The 14,826-nt window shown below is 40.7% G+C and overlaps 1 protein-coding gene across 2 annotated transcripts in view; it reads right to left on the reverse strand.

Moving 5' to 3' along the window:
* Positions 1 to 1,406: 1,406 nt before the first annotated feature.
* EPHA3 (EPH receptor A3) overlaps positions 1,407 to 14,826 on the reverse strand; it is a 174,277-nt gene continuing 160,857 nt past the window's right edge. For both annotated transcript variants that reach the window (XM_088158520.1, XM_014888460.2), the window contains exons 16-17: positions 6,241 to 6,396; positions 1,407 to 4,891 (exon numbers count right to left, since the gene is read on the reverse strand). In XM_088158520.1, coding sequence (XP_088014646.1) covers positions 4,786 to 4,891; positions 6,241 to 6,396 — 262 coding nt within the window. In that variant the 3' untranslated portion in view covers positions 1,407 to 4,785. The remainder of the gene's footprint in view (positions 4,892 to 6,240; positions 6,397 to 14,826) is intronic.

Raw genomic sequence — 14,826 nt, forward strand, 5'->3', positions numbered from 1 at the left:
AGCTGTTTGTGTTTTGTGCTGTTCACCTTTGCATGAGTAACCTTCATGGAGAGCTTGTGCCTGTTTGTATGTGGGAATGAATCAAAGCTAAGACAAACATCTCTAAAATATTTTTTTTTTTAAATCAGGAAAGTAAAATTCATTAAGAAATCCCAAAGAATTGGACCAAGGACTGAAAAAGGAGCCGAGTGCACACCCATTAAATGAGGAATTACTGACCAGGCAGTGATAGATTGGAAAGGATCTGAGGAATCAGAGCAGCTCAGAAAATGAAAGGAAGTCAATACCATGGATATCCATATGAATTAACAGGAGTGGCACATGTGGGACAGCAGGAATAATGCTCTGATTTCACTTGGCACAGCTTGGACTTTTAATGGTGCACATATCTGGGTCTGGGCAACATCTTTGAGAAAGAAATGCAAAGTGGAAAAACACCACTTGGGCAGCACTAAAAAACCCTGACAGGCATATTGAATTTATGGAACTGATTATCAGCAATTTACCTCTCCAGACTCGATGATCTTGATGGGTTCCTTCCAAATCAGCACATTCTGGGATTCTGGAATTCTGTGGTGGTGGGAGCTGCCAGGCAGTTCCTTGTTCTGCTGTTGTTAAGTGAGTGCATCCTGCTGCCTTTCCAGAGCTGGCTACATTAATTAATTAAATTAATACCGTTTTACAGTAAAAGCAATAAAAACACCAATAACCATGTGGTATCTAGAGCAAATATAATGCACCAGCTATGCCAAAGGGATAGACACAAGCCAGGGTAACACAACTGCTGAGGTGAAATCTATTCCCAGAGCAAATGGTTTGCACAATGCATGGATCAGGCCCCATCAGAGCCCTGGTGCTCAAGCACAGCATCAACCCCCCCCTGTTTGGAAACTAAAATTTATCACCATTTATCCACTACAGCATGAAGCATTCAGGTGGCAGGAAGAACAAGTGGCTTCCAGTCCAGCTGTGGTCATTTAAGGACAAGTCCAGCTCCGGGTGACTCTTTTCTGTGATTCCCCTTTCTGTTGAACACACCAAGACAAAATGCCCCTCCTCCCCAAAAAAAAGCATGCTACATCCACATTCATAAAGTTTATCAACTTACAGACTCCAGGACAGGTTTATCATTCATTGTTTTGCACCAGTAAGTAGAGTAGTATACAAAAGCATGCAAAATCAGTTATGGTACAGAAAGAACCTGTAAAATTCAAGCAACTGGCAAGCATCAAAACCATTCCTGTTTTTCAAGGAAGAGGATTCCTGAGTTGTGTATTGTTGGCATTTTCAAAGACCCTGTAGTTGGGTGAAGCACACAGAAACAACCTGGCAGGGACATAACAAAACAGGGGCAAAATATTATCTAACACAAATACTCAGAGGCAAGAAATGATCATGGGGTGAAATTACATTAGGTGGTGGGCTAATTTTATTTTGTTGAAAAGTACATCTTTGAACTGGATTCAACATATTAATAAGCTGAAAAGAGGTCCACTGGCGAGGGAGGAAAAAAAAAAGCAAAAGTTTGGAAATACTTGACACAACTAAAATAAATGACAGCTTTTTTCAATATCCCATAGGCAGGCTGCAGAAGATGATGTTTCCCAGTATCCATGGAGAAAGTAAAGTCTTTGATTGATGTAAGTCAGTTTTTCACAAATGCTGGTCTGTTTAGTTAAAACCTGCACTGCTTGATTCTTTTAATAGATAATATAGGTAATATCTAGCTTTCACTCCAGACCCATGCTTTACACTCAGAATTTATCCATATTTAATTACAATTTTATCACACTAATCAAATAAATTTACTTTGTCCTCCAAGCAATCACCTCAGTATTTCAGTATGTAAAAAATACTTTCATTATGTTTATTATAAAAATATAAATGTTTCCACTACAAATCATTTTACATTAGTAAGAGGCCATCTACAATTGCACAATATATAGTCTAAATGAGTAAGTAATGCTTTTGAAATACAAGTTAAAGTAAATACATATTGCCAATCAAATCACATCTATACATTGCTTATTGGATGCTAAGTTACAGCACAAAAACTAGATTATGTTAACAGAAATAAATAAAATGGAAACTATATTGAAAGGTACAAACCCAATAATATGGCATGTCTTTTTATGAGCAGTTTGCATTTTGCTTGATGTCCATAACCTGTACAGGCAGATGGCCACACGACCTCTATTTCTCTACTCCACACTGAAGAATTGTACACTGCTATGTTTACATATGTACAGGGGGACAGGGAGTACAGGATGCTTGCAACAGAGGCCACTTACAGTACAAATCAACTTCTGACAGGGAGAGAAAACCAAACAGCTTTGTAAAAACTCTCAAATCCTAACAGCAAAGAAAAGCAAAACCCAGCTGCTTTATTTTTTCCCCTCGGTGAGATTAAATCTTTTATGTTGAGCATGCCTCAACACTGGGCAAGGAACACGACAGGACACACGGCAGGAGTAAATTGGGGGTGTTGGTGCAAAGTTTTCAAGTGTTTAAAACTCTAGGAACTGTGTCTGTGTCTCCAGAAGCATTTCCCAGAGGTCAGCCCCACTTCAGTCCCTTGTCCCCAAGCTCCAGCAGCAAAATAGAGCTGAGAGAAATGTCACAGAAAGCTGTCCCCACACAGACAGTGTTTGCCACTGGATTTTGGTGTCTTAAATTCACTGACAGCGTCTGATTTAGAGTAATCTCAACACGAAGAAAAGAAAGATCCTGAATGAATTAAGCAACACAAAACACAGCTTTTCTATCCAGCATGCTGCATTTCATGATAGACAGGGGCAGATAAGGGGAAGTGTTCCTTACAGCTTAAGTGCTTTATTTTACCTTTCTTCAATTTTTCTTTTTTTTTTATTAATTTTAAAACCCATTCACTTGTCTTTCAGAAAGAATTACAAATTATTATGCTGTGAGTGTGTTTCAAATCCAGTCCTTTACAGCATGCTCACTACCAGCACTCATGAAAAAGCCTCTAACTCTGCTTCTCCTTAGCAATGTGTGATAAATGTTGTGCCTGGACATTTTGTAAGTCCTGGATTCATGCAGAACAATTTCAGCTCCACAAACCCTACTAGGAACTGATTCTTCCCTCACTTATACACCAAAGAGCTTCAAAACCCAAGCCAAGAGAAGAAAGCACAACTCATTATCTGCTTTTTGCATGCACAAAGAAAACACAATGTGCCATTTTGTCATCTGCCTCTCACACAGTCTTGGGTTTCTGGGATTCATCAGAATCAGATCTAGATTCCAGAATGTCAGGTTGGGAAGCAGAATGGATTCCCCTGGTGACCAAGGCCTGCTGTCTGTGTGCCTGCCATTACATCTAGAGTGCTAAGAAGCACAACAAGTGGCTCTCACTGTGTTTAAAACCACTCATTTTCAGAGCAAAGAGTCGTGTTCTGCTCACAACTGGGACTGATGTGCCCCAGAGCAGCAACTTAGGAGTTGAGAAGCTCTTATGGCAGTGCCTCTGCAGGAGGGTTTCTAGCTCAGGCAGGTGTAAACTTCCTCAGCAAAGCCTCACTTCACAGCTTAACTCATCCTTTTAAACATGGGTCACTTCCCAGGGAATTCAAAAAGCATCATCAGTTGAAGCAGGATGCAAAAACACTCGCCCTCCTTTATATTTTCTTGGCAGATGTCTCACCTGAACACCACCCAAGAATAGGGCTCCTCATTGTGACAGGAAAGCAGCCCTGGGGGAGGAAATGGGATGTGCTGCTGGGGACAGGTACTGACCTAAAGATCAACACACACCACTGTCAAAACCCCAGCCTGGCTGAAAACACTGCTCACAGCAAATGGAAGAAATCTCATTTCCAAAAAAAAAGTCCAGATGCTTTTCATAGTGTCAGTGCTGGAAAAAAGACCACCTTTCTTTCTTTCTGTATTTCATGCATGATGCTATGAGTGTAAAATCATCCAGTAACTAACCCTCAGACAATTTCTCAGGTTGAACCAATGAAGTTTGGATAACATTTGGCACTTGGCAATAATACAGCCAGGTTAAGGTATTTAAGCATAAATATAAACAATAATGGAAAAAAAAACAAACAACAAAAAAAACCAAACCAAGAAAATAAATAAGCCTTTTAAAAATTATGACTTGTTTCTATTTAAATGAACACAGTTAGGGAAGCTAACATAATGGTAAAAACCTTTTGTCAACTAACTTAAAGTCACTACAAACTTTATTTCTGTGTTCCTTCCTGAAGTTGAAATAGCATGTTACAATGACATTATAGTAAATATGGCCAGACAGGTTGTGAGGTATAGTCCTCTATTTTCCTTGCTTTTAAAGAAATAAAATACCTGTTACAGATCTCTTCTGTATAAAAATACTGCAAGTCTTTCTTTCTTCTTGTTTGCTGTATAGATCAAATACACAGCTTTTATGTCCATGGTTTTTTCTGTTATTCAGTCACTGAATATTCAAATGGCTCTAGGTTTTAGTAACACTGGTTTTTACTTGGAAGGATTTTTCACATTTTTTTTTTTTCTTTTGCTATTTACTATCTGCATTAACAGTCAGTCAAGAGCACCCACCCTTTAGGATTAACAGATAGAAAACAAGTTTGCTCCTATTTTTAAGGCATTTATACTCAGTATTTGAGTGTCTTGTGGGTTTGAAATCTTAACCATTGTGTTTCCAAAGCTGTTGCAAAGAACTCCTTTAAATTCTGCCGTTTATCAGCCACCACTTTTGACCTGCGATGCAACTTTCTTCCTTTCTTTTTTTCCTCTCCTGAGCAACATCATTTTGGTACCTTACACAGGAACAGGGCTGTTCTTTGTATGAGTTTCAAGAGCTTTGATACTGCTGACAATCTTCTTCTGAGGGCCCACCACTGTGACACCAACTTTCTTCATGTCACTGGAAAAAAGAGAAGGTGTGTGAGTGAGGACACCGAGTTTGCCAGCACTGATCTCAGCAAACAGCAGTGAACTTGCCCATCTCACATTTCTGCACTGCAGGAGCCTCCAGGTACAAGGATATTGCTGAAATACAAGCCCTGGTGCAAAAAAACACTGAGAGCAACTGTCTGAAAACACAGGAGGGGTGCAGAAAACAGAGTGAAAGCTCAGTTAGCCTCCTTGTTTGCTTCCCTGGAAGAAAAGGCAATGAAGCTGTTCTCCAGTGATGCAGGCACTGGGTTTTGGGGCAAGGGGCTCACTGCTGGATCAGCTGAGCCCCTCTAACACCTCCATCCCCCTCCCAATCTGAGCTTTTCCTGGCCTGTGCTGACACATCAGTGCCCTCTGAACTCTGCTATCAGCACTGAGGTGAAGGAGTCCATGGTGTCTCCCCAAATTTCCACCTCTGGTTTGTCCAGGATCTCCAGTCTCATTGTTCCTTGTGCAGCACAGAGGTGGTTTAACACCTGTGAAGGGCTAATTAACCAGGGGCTCACAGGAAATTGGGCATTCCTAGAGGATTTCTACACTGTCCCCAAAGGGTAATTGTTACAAAAAGCCATTAGCACCCTTTTTATAGATGCAATAATACACTAATTAATAGCATTGATGTGTTTAATTGTTGGTAGCACAGCTGCTGCATACTTCTCCATAACTTGTGTATTCAGCCACCCAACTGGGAATTAAGATTTCCTTTGGCATTAAATTTTTAACTGTACTTGATGCCTTTTCAGGTGCAGAAAGAACATTACCCTACTCCTACTTGTCACTAGAACAATGATGGATTGCATTTAGAATGCAATAAATTTGCCATTTGCTCACTTCCAAGCATAGCAGGAGGGAATTCAGCCCCTGAGTAATTGTTAGCATGGAGGAGGAAAACAGCTACAAAGAATTTGCACCCTCACCTGGTTTGGTGGAAAATGGGATGGGCAATAAAGGGAAAGACTGGCAGTGTGCCAACTGTAGAGAGAAACTCCCATATAAAATACAGAATTGAAAGAATCAACAGAGAAACTTCAGTGAAAGGAAGTGATGCTAGTGTACCAGATGAGGCATGGTGCTACTGTATTGGAAGAAATTGGGAATTTCCTTGTATTTAGTGAGAAAAAGCTGTGGGATCATGGCCTTCACAAAGTCACCAGACACAGATTTCCTCCATGGCTATTTCAACTACAACAAATAATTCCCATTTGTCTCTTTAAATGTACGAAAATTTTAGCTAAGAATTGGAAACGCCGTATAAAAGTGCTACCTTTATGCTTCAGTTTGAACTATGATGAAAACCCAGAGCAGATTGCAACTTACTCTGTGGAAATCTTGGCTATGGTGTCACAGGAACTGTACTCCACCCCTGTGAAAATGTCCTTGCACTGCCCTGTCCGAAAACCATTGAGCCAATCCCCCGTGGTGCGGAAGGCTGAAATGTCAATGTTGCTTTGGTCCAGGAGGAGATTTGATGGCCTGAAATAAAAGAATAATGCAATGAAATTCAGGGAACAGGGAGAAATACAGATTTGTTTTGTATCTAAACTTAGCAGTGGCAGGGGCATCCAGGCTGGATGTGCCTTTGCTGTTTGTCTGTGGGAGTTCTCAGCTGCTGAGGCCACTGCAGGACTCTGACAAATGCTGTGTAACCATCCCGCTGAAGAGCACCAGCTTCCCCTGCCCGTGCTTAAACCACTGCAGCATTCACAAAGTGTATCAATACCTCACAATTTAATGTGCAAAGCATCAACACAGACTAAACTAGGTTATATTTATGTGATTCACCTAGTCCCAAACGTCACACAGACAATGCACACTCCAGGCTCCAAGTTGAGCGTGTTGGTAGAATTTCAAAATATTCATATCAAATATTCAGGATATTGTGGCCCACTGACAAATCCCAAACGCTGCTACTAAGTTAGATGCTTCAACAACAAGCAAAGTACCTTATTTTTATTGTTTTATTGCAGGCTTAAGGCCAGGCATGTGCTTAGCTGTGCTGTGCCTGCGACTGAACTAGAGAATGTTCAAAGCAGTTATGTCTGCAACTTCACAGCCTATTTTCTACCCCATAATTCTTCTTCCCTCTAGTAACCCACACAGGAGTCTGACTACTGCTGCTGAACCCATTTGAAGTGACTTCTGTCGCTGAAAGTGGTGAAAATGAGAGGTGGCTGGACTGACAGCATAATTTAAAGGCAGTGATTACACAGTGTAACAGGTAGGTGACAGCTACTGGAGCTGGAGAACTGATCTGGCTTGTAAAACACTCTCTTCACTCCAAACCCAAGTCATCTCTGTTCCTTGCTGGAACAAATAGAAATAGGAGGAGATTTTAAAGGCACCAAGAGAACCACATATTTAAACATAGTGATTTTAACCTCACAAGAAGCCTTGAAAATCCAAATCCTTCCCAATTCCAATATGTATTCAATTTCATCAAAATCAGCAGCACTACAACAGTATATCCTTGCAGTACACCTGACTTGCCCTGGAACCACATCAGTTACATAAGTAACATTAGTTACATCAAGACTTTTCCCTTTCATTTTTGAAGAAAAGAACAATGATTTTTGGTCACATTTTAAACAGCTCCTTTTACTTCTGACAATTCGATTCAATTGTTACCAATGAGCTGATTTCTTTCAGGCTCAGAAAGTTAATAAAGTCCTTTTTCCCTTCTGGGAATGCAGGGCATAATTAAATGTTAACTCCAAACACACACAATCAGTTTTCACCAGGTCCCAGAGCTGTGATGTCCCTGATGGGACACAGAGCCCACCCAGGACTTTGATCACTGACACCAAATCTGGACTTCACATGCTGGGAACAGCCATCCACAGAAAGAAAAGCAACAGAAGACACCAGAAGCCTGCTCTGTCCTCAGAAGAGCAGCTCACTTCATGTACTGCTGGCATGGTCAAACCAAATCTTAGACACCTGCATGATACCCAGCTTTGAAGGCTCAGTTTGAGAATCAGGCCCAAGATAGTTTTAATCAGTAGCTGTAAGGCCTGAATTTCACTGACTACTGTTTGTCCAGTGAAGAGCCAATGGTTTTATTTATAGTTTTCTGGGTATAGTGTCTAGAATCCCAAGATATTAATTAAGAGTATTTATGAAGTGTTCTCAGTGATAAAGCACAGATTTTTTTTTTCCCAGCCTAGTATGCTTTTTTAACTTAAGTCTAATAAAACAAGGTCCGACTCAAGAATCACTAATGAAAAAAAAAAAGTATAAACAAGTTGAAATAGAACAGGTCTCTAGGATTAGGAATTAGAATGGCCCAAAAGAGCCTTTATGTTTATTACTTGGATCAAAGTATCATCATGACAAAAAAATATGACCTAATTTTAATGCGAGTGACCTCAGAGTAACCAGCACTGCAAAGTATCATTTTTCTTCTCGCAGGATTCCAAACAAAAAATTAGTTCCTTTCCTCCTCAGAGAGGACATCTGGACTGTTTATCAATGAGCAGGAATTCGCCTCGCTGCGAAGAGCCTGTGATGTCTCCTCGTGTGCACCAGGGGAAAGCTGGGCTTGCCGAGCATCTGCACACCCTGGCAGGGTTTTTCCCCCTGACCCAGCCCCTAGACAGAAGGGCTGAGCACGAAATTTATGGTCTGGGTGATGTGTGCCATGAGCTCACACTTTAGCAGACAAATTAGAGGGGCTGCAGCCCGTGCAGCTGGAAACGCCGTCCTGCAGGGCTCCACCTGATCCTTTACAGCTTTTCATAAATCAGTACCTACCAGCTTCAGAAGAGAGTCATTAAAAAGAAATCATGGAAATTACATGTTTGCTCAGGGGAAGTGAAATAGAACATTTCTCTCCATCTTTTCTTCTCTCCCCTCTTTTATTTATTTTTTTCTTTTTTTTTTTTAACTCTTTTTACTTTGTTGCTTTGACTATGATACACCCTCTCATACCATCTTTTGACAGTCATGGCAAGATTTTCTATCCTGCTCACCCTGACTGTTGTTGTATTTACTACATCTACAAAGTTGTATTTACTGACATGTGGTGCCCTGAAAAAAAACCCAGCAAGACACAGTTTGGAGAGACAAAATGAACAGTGAGATGCCAGTTACAAAACATCCCGTGGCTGGAAGCTTTCTCTGGATGTGTCCATTACTTTAACAGTTGGAATTAACCTTTGAGCCATCTGCAGTGAGAAGAACTATGGTTTATTGTCATTAGCACAGCTTTTTGTAACAACACAGGGAAAAATTTGCTGCACTAACAAGAAAAAACACAGAAAACATCATTAGAGCCCTTCCCAATACAGCATGAAAATCTCCTCTCTGGTTGGCTGCTGTCTGGGGAGAAGAAGAGACAAACTAACTTGAAAAATCCACGAACTGAGACAAAGAAAATGAAAATGTCCTGCCACTTTTCTGCAAACACACAGAGGAGCTGTGCACACACAATCCCAGACTCTGAACTGTAGGAGCCTCTCTCTTTCCATCCCTTCCTCCAAACAGTACAACCAACCTTCAGTTTGTTAAATCTGGACTTTCCTTTCCACAGTCAATTTCTTGTAAAGAGGAAAGCATTAAAAAAAAACCCAACCCAACCCCAAAACATAAAGTAATTTCCTGTGGCAAATTTTAGGCAATTAAAAGCTGATTTTGTAAAGTGAAATTGCTCCCTATGAGCCTGGTTGGAAGACAAATCCTATGGGCTTTGTGATTATGGTGAGCTGAAGCACAGAATTTGAGTCTAACAAGAATTTTATTTCAAGAGAAAAATAACCCCAAAACCAAAATGTGGCACGGAAAGCAAATTTCAGTTTTATCTTCTACAGCAATCAGAGTCATATGCATACATGTGTATCAACAGGAAACTAGTAAATAAATGACATGCCAAGTAGAAATAAGAGTTTTTCTGTTTACTTGATTATCCCTGGACCTTAAAGATAAAAATCTTTGGAGTTCCAGCTCTTCATGCCCATTTTTAACATGCTCTTAACAGAATTGGTAATTTAGTCCCTAAAGTACAATTCACTTCTTAAAGGGGGCACATTTGCTTTTTCCAAGAGCCTTCATGTGTTGTTTTCATACTCTCCAAATAACCATGTTATGGGCTGCTCCTTGGAGAAATGAAGAGGGGCAGCACAAATAACCAAAGGGAAAAACAATGCAATTGAGGCTGCAAAAATGGTACACCTCCCTAAATGTCAATATTTCTTGTTTTCTAGCTCTATTGTTGGTAAAAAACCCAAAAAACAAAAACCAAAAACCAAACCAACCCAACTTACCATGGTTTCCACTAGGATAATAAGCAAATAAAATTTTAACTGTCCCAAAGGTCAATCTTTCAGTCTTCCCTACTCCTTTAGCTGCCCCTCAGAACATGATTTTCAATGTGCTCATATTTTTCAGCATCTTGGTGGGACAATAAATCACATGCCTGGGTGTATCAATGCTCCTTCATTTACTTTTTCCCAACACCAAACCACTGAAGGCAAAAATAAACCCAGCACGTTGCTGAATTTTTTTTTACCCCCTAATAATACAACTTAGTCTGTGCTTTTAAGGAAATACAGGCACATGGCCTTTTCCTGGCTGACAGACCCTCAATGCCAACCACTCATTATTGTTAGGATAGTCTTTAAGCTCCTCAGAACAGGCAGAGAAAAATGCTTTAAAAAGCTCTTAAAGTCTGCCATTTGCTGTGGAGAGCTTCCCTTTATATCTCACTTTTGGCTGCACTGTTGTTGCCTGTAATCCAAAGAGAAAAACCCCTTGCATAAGGTTCAGAATAGTAAAGTAAAAAGCAGACCTTTATCTGGAAGCTTCCAGGTGTCCCAGTGGTGATGGGCACATCCAGAATCAAATTTCTGTGATTGTATAAGGTTAATTAATCAGGATATTTAACAGGAGATTCAGGTGTCCCAGTAACCCACCCCTGGGTCAGCCCCTCGGAGTTGGTCCAAGGGATTCTCTGCCCCACTTCTTATTGTAGGTCCCCTCCTTGGAATAAAGATAATTTAATTAATCTAAACAATATTTCAGAGATGTGTCTAGAAGGTCAGCTTCTTTGGATTGCTCCAAAATCTAGGGGAAAAAGGCAGGAAAAGTACTGGAGCTACGGCCATGCATTAGCAATCTAAATATAAATTTAGGCATCACTGTGAATTTCTACTTTTGTTACCTCTTTCCAGCATTCCCAATGTGGAATTGCCACCACCACTAAGGAGAGCAGCAAAACAAAAAAGCCTTGGAAATCTCAATAAACAGTAAAACCTCCCCTCCCCATCAGGCCACCCGCTGGTCCAGCTGCATTTCTATTTAAATTATACAGCACCCAACCCTGCCCTCTGTAAACTCCTGCCCGAGTTTCACCGAGTGGAGGCAAATTAGAGGTGTGAAAGTGCAAATAGATGTTTTACTGTCCCTGTTCACAGCCAGCCTCAGCTCCCTTCCATCCACTCACCTTGGAGGGACAATGGCTGCCCCAGGCTCAGTAATAATGACTGCTGGGAAAATCAGGTGAAAACAGGGCTTTTCTGTCTCTAGCTGAATGAAGTCCCTAAAAACCTCCTCAGTCTAAGCCCTGCACAATCCAAACTGTGTTTAGACACCGAGGAGTAGGATTTACTGTGGTCCATTTTGTGATTTGTAGTTAAGTTTCTTTTTCTTCCCCCCCTTCCATAAATTCACTATTTTATGTTTAGCAGGCTTCAGAGAGAGAGCTGGAGTTTTAAGTTTACATTACTTGAATTCTTTTAGAGTGAACAGTCTGGGTTTAGGACACAGATTATGTTGTTGCTTGATTTTAAACGAAGCCTAAAATCCACACAGAATTTTGCTCTACACAGCATTTGGCCAAACTCAAACCCCATTGTTAAGACCCTGACAACATCCAAGGAAAACTGAAATCTTCTCCTCTCTTCCATCGTGGAAGTTCCTAACAGGGAGAAGCAAACAAACAATATTACAGCAGGTCAGCCATATATGTCAAGCATCTGAAGCCTTCTGACCTGAATGGCAAAAAAAAAGGGACTTCTCAACAAAATGTTCAGCCAATCTAAACAGTAATTTCATTGCAAATATTTCTGTAAAAACAGGGCTTGAATTGTGCTGCAAAAAGGAGCGAGTCTGAATTTTTTATTTGCCCTGTTCACTGCTCCTTTTGAGTTTGATTTTCATAAAAATCCTACCAAGCTAGAATGTAGAGTGTTTCCACTGATTTATCAGATTTTAAATGGAAATAAACTTTGTGAGGAGAAAATGTCAAATTTTAAATTGCAAGCGCTGCTCCAGATGTCCAAGAATGACACCAGTGAGAGCAGCACAATGAGAGACAACAAAGCTGAACATGTTTAGCAGTTTGCAAACAATTACTCACAAATAACAGCTCTTCCAAAGACTGCTAAAGGAAATTACCCAAGCCAGTGTTTCAAACAACACATCAAATTTAAACAAATCAAGGTAGGGTTGCAAACAACTTGCTAACACGTAAAAGAATGTATGAGGAATTAATTATTCATACACGTTTTTACATTAGGAAGATTAACAGCCTTACCCCCTCAATTTTCTGGGCTATATGAGAGGAATTTCAGCTATGATTTTTCTGAAGTATCCTGAATTCTCAGGTGTTCTTACCCCTTCCTTGCAATACAATTATTTCATCTATTCCTAAATATGTGCTTGCAGTCTAGAAAAACAACAGCAGCAATACCCAACACTGACTTTCACGCTACCAACAGCAAACACAGAAGTGGGTTGGGGTTTTTTTGTACAGATTCTGTGTCAGTTTTGCAATCAATCAGAGTCCTGGCAGAAATCCAGAATTTCTAAGAGTCATATGCTAGAATCAGAAACAAATTTCAATTCAAATGAAGGCTGTGCATTAACTCAGCTATTCCTGTTTCATAGGTTCACAGAGACCAAATTACTTCAGTCCCCCCTACATCACAGATGTGAACACACACAGCAAATATGGGAAAGCTGCCACTGCCTGAATGCTGTGTCACAACCCTTATACCTCCAGATCACACTACAGTATGACAGCTTTGGGATACATAAATGCTTTAAATATAATAAATTACACACTGATATATTTAAATATCTTAAATTACACTGCAATTTGAAAAATTACATTTTTTTCAAATGGCCATGTAAGAGTAAGATTCATATACCTAAAATGGTAATATGCATTTTAAATATATATATAAATTCAGAATCAGAAATTTAAGCAAGAATAAAAAAATCATAAATATAAATCAGTGAAAAAAGTGAAATGGATTAAAAAAAAAGTCATGAGTCCATTTCAGATTTGCAGTGTACACCAAGTACTTTCAGTTGCATGACTCAAGTTACATTTTTTTCCCCACACAGATGAAACAACAGCTAAGAGTCATTCCAGCCTCACCAACTTGCTTGCAGGTGGGTGAAGTGATTCTGACTCCCCAACCCAAGCTGAGAAAAGTTTCCATCTGCTTTGTATCTGTATGAAATGTTCACAAATGTGAAGTAATACACAGTGGACTGAAGAAAAAATAAGCTGAAGAGGAAAAATAATGAAATTGATCAAAAGTGGAAGAACGATGAACTCACTTCCACCCTAAAGATATCCAAACAACCTAAGGACTCCGTTAGAAAAATGAACATCGTGTTCGGAAAACAGGAAAGAACAGCAAGACATAAATCAAATAAAAATATCATGAGATTGTGCTTTAGAAAACCACATGGCCTGTACTGAGCTCTGTTCCTACAGCCCCTTACAGAGCTGGTTAACTCCAGGCAGCCTAAGGGACACAAAAAACCCCATGTGTCCAAAACCAGTGCAGGTCTTATTAGCAAGAGCTCAAGGTGGCCACCTGATTAAAAAGTGAATTTTGACAGGTGAGAAAGAAATCAGCCATACTCTCTACTTTACAAGGAATAGAAATGGAATTTTCACGTGAATCTGAGATAAAACACACCACCAGGAAAGGTATTATGAAACGTTTGCTGTGCTGAGGCTACAAAAACCTTTTGTCAGTGTAAGGTTCAAAGGCACGTAGAATGGTCTGCAAAGAGATGATCAATAAGGATAAAAACATCCCCTCGGGTATCAAGAAATTATTAGATACCATGGAGTGGCCTGGAGGGATAGAAAACTTTAAAGGGAAGAGGGAATTGAAGGTTTTGACTCCTCTTCTGTGAGGTATTAGTGTAAAACGTGCCTGGGCTGTGGCCTGGAATCAGATGTTCAGCCCAGCACATCCTTCAGTGGAGGTCAGTTAACAGCAACCAGCACCCAGAGGACAGGGATATCCTATGCACCTCCAGAAATATGTTTTTTAAACAACAGTGCTGTGACTATTTTATACGAACATCAGCCCTAAAATCTGTAAGAAGAGACGGGCTTTGCATCTGCGGCAGACGTCGCCGGGTTAAACGTTTTCCCCTGACCCAGGATATTCTGAACACCTACAAGCATATGGTGGGCATCAAGCTTTAGCATTCCTCCAGTAGCACCACAGACACAGCTAAAAGAGAGCTGGGACCTCTGTAACTGAGATTAATCGCTTATTATGGGTTGGAGGAGAGGCGGCGTGGGAGTGCTGCAGCCTCAAATAACAACGGAGAGCAGCCCCTTGGGCCAGTGCGATCCCCCGAGCGCTGGGGCTCCGTCCCTGAGCGCTTCCCTGCACTGATGTCTGTCCCTCCCTGGCTGCTGACAGTAGAGGAGCCCTGGCAGGGATCCGTGCCACTGCGTCCCCTTCTCCAGGAGCTGCCCTGACTCTCAGCCCTTCAGTATCAGTAACACATTCCTGCACACAAGGCTCCGGCAAGGCCCCACCCCGCTTTAAGTCTCACTGCTCGTTTTTCTGTCTCATTTTTCTCTGTCAGTCTGTCAAAAAAGCAGTGCTGAACCTCCAGGCTCAGTCCCAGGCCACCGGCACCAGGGGC

This window comes from Sturnus vulgaris, chromosome 2 (assembly GCF_052056855.1).
Source record: "Sturnus vulgaris isolate bStuVul1 chromosome 2, bStuVul1.hap1, whole genome shotgun sequence".
Classification (NCBI taxonomy): Eukaryota; Metazoa; Chordata; class Aves; order Passeriformes; family Sturnidae; genus Sturnus; species Sturnus vulgaris.